A 4,785-nucleotide genomic window follows, 5' to 3' on the forward strand; every position below is an offset into this window, starting at 1 on the left:
AAGGGAGGAAAAAAAAAAAAAAAAAAAAAAAAAAGAAAAACGCATAATTTCAGAACATGGGCCTGCGGCAGGAACTGGACCGGTTAAAGAACGAGAACATGCTGCTGCGTGACAAGCTGAGCAAATACACGGACGTCTAACAGTACGCCGGGCAGGCAACCAGCTCGTCGCGTTATTGAAATTGTCGATGCGGACACGAGCGTTTGTTGTGCCAGCTCCTCCCACACACACACACACACACACACACACACACACACACACACACACACAAACACACACATACATACACACTATAGTCGCAGCACTTAGGATCTTTTTTTTTTTCGCCAGTTCGGATGAAAAGAGGAATAATCATTAAAAGGAGAAAAAAAAGGAAAAAAAAAATGAAAAAGTAAAAAAAAAGAAAAAGACGGAAAAAAGTAAGAAGAAGAAGAAGAAGAAGAACAAGAAGAAGAAGAAGAAGAAGAAGAAGGAAATAAAGAAGACGAAGGAAAGGAAGGAGCGCGCCGAATCGCAAGACCATACTCCGTTAATATGACATAAATTCGTACCAAGCTCGCCCTCAATTCCCGGAGGACCACACGGAGATGTCCACCGACATGAGAGCTTCAGCATCCTCCCTTTTCCCTCCCTCCACACACGTGCGCAAAATCTGTACACATAGAAAAAAGAAACATGCATACAAAAAGAAACATACATATAAAACACACACAACACACAATACACACACACACACACACACACACACACACACACACACACACACACACACACACACACACTTCTTCCTTTTAACCAATTCTCCCTGTTAGACCTTCCTTTGTGCTCCTTTCTCATCTCCCATTCCCCCTCCAGCCCTGGAAACCACCCTCCTTCAGAAAAATTGTACATAGTTATATGTATAGTTAGATTATATATGTGTACATGCATACGTACACGGCCGTATGTGTATGTCTGCCTGTAAAAGCGTGACTCTGTGCCGCGCGTGTACGTGCACGCGCAACCGCATGCACACGTGTATGTATTTATACGCGTCTATATAATATACCAACGAGGTGTAATATACCAACCCGAACAGTACAGGTATATCAATCCGCTGCAACGCAAATTATCGAGCATTATATATATGGATACACACACACACATATGTATATATATATATATATGTATATATATATATATATATATATATATAATGTGGGGAATGCGTACGAGGTATATATCCATATACATAACGAGACACATACGCATACACGTATACACGCGGAGCCGCAGACCGTGGAATAGTTTGCGCGCGTGCCAGATGCGAGTGACGTGTGTAAACTTTTCCTTTTCGCGCGGAGCATGTCGATTGAATCGATTCCCAATCGATCACGTTTAATCTCGGTTAATTCGTTAACTAGAAACTAGCTCGGCGACCACAGTGACGATCCAATAGCTCGATCGCATCATTTCCGTTGTCTTGACTCGTCGCAACATTTCGAAGTTGTTTCAAGATATTTTTTTAAGTACCTTTGTATCGAGATTTCTTTTAAATACCTTCTATTTGTAAAGAGTATGTACTTGTAATGAGGAGACTAATTTCGATCTGAAGAAAATTTCGTTAACTGGCGAAGCTCGCGTTGCCGATATTACTCGTGTAATTATTCTCGATGCGTACACGTGATAATCAAAATTATTTGAAAATTTACTTTAATTTTTAAAGACTATGGAAATGAATTCCTTAACTTAAAAAAACCATTTCGTTGACTGGAAAAGCTAGTGTTACCGATATGATTATTCATATTCGCCTGGATATTATTTCCATCATGATGTATCGCAATGATTCAAGTTTAACCAAAATTATTTGAAAATCTATTTCAAATATCTTGTACCTTTGTAAATACTAAAGAAACTAATTCCGACCTACAGAACATTTCGAGTATGATTGTGATTCATTGTCATTCGCTTGAATATCATTGTACCGTAATATTTCAAGTTTAATCAAAATTATTTAAAAATTTATTTTAAACACCTTGCGTTTTTAAAGACTATGGAAACGAATTCCTTAATTTAAAAAAACATTTCGTTGACTGGAAAAGCTAGGGTTGCCGATATAATTATTCACATTCGCCTGGATATCATTTCCATCATGATGTATCGCGATGATTCAAGTTTAGCCAAAATTATTTGAAAATCTATTTCAAATATCTTGTACCTTTGTAAATACTAAAGAAACTAATTCCGACCTACAGAATATTTCGAGTATGATTGTGATTCATTGTCATTCGCTTGAATATCATTGCACCGTAATATTTCAATATTAATCAAAATTATTTCAAGATTTATTTGAAATAAGTCGTACTTGCAAAGACCAAGGAAACCAAGGACAGATTAATCGATTAATTGACAAAGTTCCTATTGATAATATAGTAGAAAGATTCGAGTAAAATTCAAACGAGGAATATCGAATAATCCATCCATCCCGCGGAGGAAGTGTCTCAAACATGAAATATTTAAGCATCTGGCACGCACACGGCGATCGCCTCGTGAACCTTCGGGTTGGAGCTGATTAGAGTAATGAGCGAAAGATGTACGAAAGCGTATAAACGCGCGCGCGTTTATAAGTGATCGATAGTTGGAGAATAATGGCCGCAAGCGGCCCTTTAACACGGCTATTTAATCACTGCGACTCTCGAGCTTCTGTTTGGTTCAATGTACAATGCGGCCCTCGCAGATCCGATCGCCGATAGATTCTTCGTCTCTCTGAACGTTTTCTTCTCGGCCAGCCTTCGATCCTTGAAACGAGCCTCAGCGGCGCTCAGATCGATCGAGTGCAATAACTAGCGTTGTTGTCTGCGTTAAAATCTGTTCTAAAAGATTGTAACACTTTTCTAACAGTCTCTTCTCTTTTACAGAGAGAAGAATGTATCGCGCGATCGGTGATTTGTCGATGAGAAAAAAGGGGGGAGGGGGGGGGGACAAGAAGAAGAAAAAAAGAAAATACGAAAGAGAAAACTGTAAAGTAAATTGCGAGTACGACGGTAACTTGGGAGAACGACGCTTTTCTGCGCACGGACTAGGGTCCTAGTTCTCTTGTAAGAAAACGTTAATCACTGTAGCGTATCCCACAAGTGGTGATGGTACACATACACACACACACACACACGCGCGCGCGCGCACGCGCAAGTGATTCTAGTTGTTTTTATCGTAAGGTAGAGATCAAGTGCTTCTTTTTTTTTCTTTTTTTTTTTCATAACATAACTTCGTTTTAATCTCTCTTCTCTCTGTAGCGTTTCGTTTTTTTTTCTTTTTCGGCGCTCGGTTGTATACTCTTCGAAGAGCAACATACACACACTACACACACATTCTCTCTCTCTCTCTCTCTCTCTCTCTCTCTCTCTCGAGTGCGGGGAAAGCGTCGCGATTATCGCGTCTTTTATTATCATTTTTTTTTTCTTTTTTTTTTCATTGCTTCGATACGCGTCCGACAATGGATTTTCATTGGTTGTTGATCTATGGTGCTCCTCCCTTTATCCAAAACTATGCTTCTATTCATCTCTTGCCCTTCTGCTTCTTCCCCCCACCCTCCCCCTCGCTTGTTCAATGTATATTCGCGGTGCACGGTTTTTTATGTACAGAGCGAAATTTGGCAAAGCGAAATTAGCTTTGGTAATTCGCAACTTCTTCCATTTCTTTTTCTCTCTTTCTTGTACCACTGGTGGAGCGCATCATTGGCAAATCTCTTCTTTCCCCTCTTCACCTCCAGTCAGTTCTTTCTTCTTCCTTCTATCCACCGCAAGCACCATACAACTTGGGTCCTTTTCTCTTTCTCTCTCTCTCTCTCTCTCTCTTTTAATATTTCTCGTTATCTTGTAAATATCTTTTTAACAAGCGTCACCGCGTACTGTTAGTTCCGTTTTTTCTTTCTTTTTTTTTTTTTTTTAATCGCAAGTTACGCGAGTTGCGCGAATCAAAATCATTTTTAGAGAATCGTGTACAGAGATCGTTCGGTTCCAGAACGCATCGTTTTTCGTTTTATCTTATTATAAAAGAAAGGGGGAAAAGTGAGCAAAATCGTTGGTTCCAATTGTTAACGACTCGACGAGAGTTACACACAGCGATCCGGAGGTGAACAGAAGTAATTAAATTAAAACGTGACATCTCTGTGTTCGTAGTTGCTTCCTCTTGTCTGAACAAAAAGAGACCCGATGAAATTCGATCTCTTCGAGAATGAATTGGAAAGGAAAGAGCGATCGTGAGCGAAGAGCCCCACACGCTCGCGCGCCTTCGCGCGGCTAATATTTTATGTATACACTGTTGATGCGCTAAGTAATAAGCGATTCTGCTCGTTGCAACGCTCAGTGACAATAATCGAGTAAATAATTGTTATATACACATGTTTTTTAGCACTTTTTGCGATGCGAAATATCGGCATTACAGGCGACATAATTGTTCCCGGTTAGAACGCGTTTTTTATATTGCGTCCTATACTGTTTCATTCGTTGCGCTGTCGATTTGTTATTTTTAATCATTCTTTTTTTTTTTTTTNTTTTTTTTTTTTATATTTTTTTTTTTTTTTTTTTTTTTTTTTTTTTTTTTTCTTTCTTTCTCTCGTTTCGACCCTACACCACACGAATTCTCAAAAGAGCTTACAATGTATATGATATATATACATATATGATACGCCGTATCATCATATATAAACGTGTATATTTGTAGACATATACGGAAAAGAGAAATTAATTTTATAGGAGGCTTTGTCAATGACAGATTCGCTTCGAAACCGCCAGTCTCTTTTTTTTT

The 4,785-nt window shown here is 38.9% G+C and overlaps 1 protein-coding gene and 1 long non-coding RNA gene across 2 annotated transcripts in view; both read left to right on the plus strand.

Annotated features, from left to right (window-relative positions):
• Positions 1–444, plus strand: part of LOC122534057 (hepatic leukemia factor-like) — a gene marked incomplete at its 5' end in the record, with an annotated part of 24,872 nt that extends 24,428 nt beyond the window's left edge. The window contains one exon of the mRNA XM_043664342.1: positions 54–444. Coding sequence (XP_043520277.1) covers positions 54–140 — 87 coding nt within the window. The remainder of the gene's footprint in view (positions 1–53) is intronic.
• Positions 445–1,184: 740 nt separating this feature from the next.
• On the plus strand, positions 1,185–2,992 carry LOC122534060. The gene is made up of 2 exons (XR_006307827.1): positions 1,185–2,019; positions 2,339–2,992. It is a non-coding gene; the product is annotated as an uncharacterized LOC122534060 (long non-coding RNA).
• Positions 2,993–4,785: the final 1,793 nt, after the last annotated feature.

Source organism: Frieseomelitta varia, unplaced genomic scaffold (assembly GCF_011392965.1).
Source record: "Frieseomelitta varia isolate USP_RPSP 00005682 unplaced genomic scaffold, Fvar_1.2 scaffold_572, whole genome shotgun sequence".
NCBI classification, from domain to species: Eukaryota; Metazoa; Arthropoda; class Insecta; order Hymenoptera; family Apidae; genus Frieseomelitta; species Frieseomelitta varia.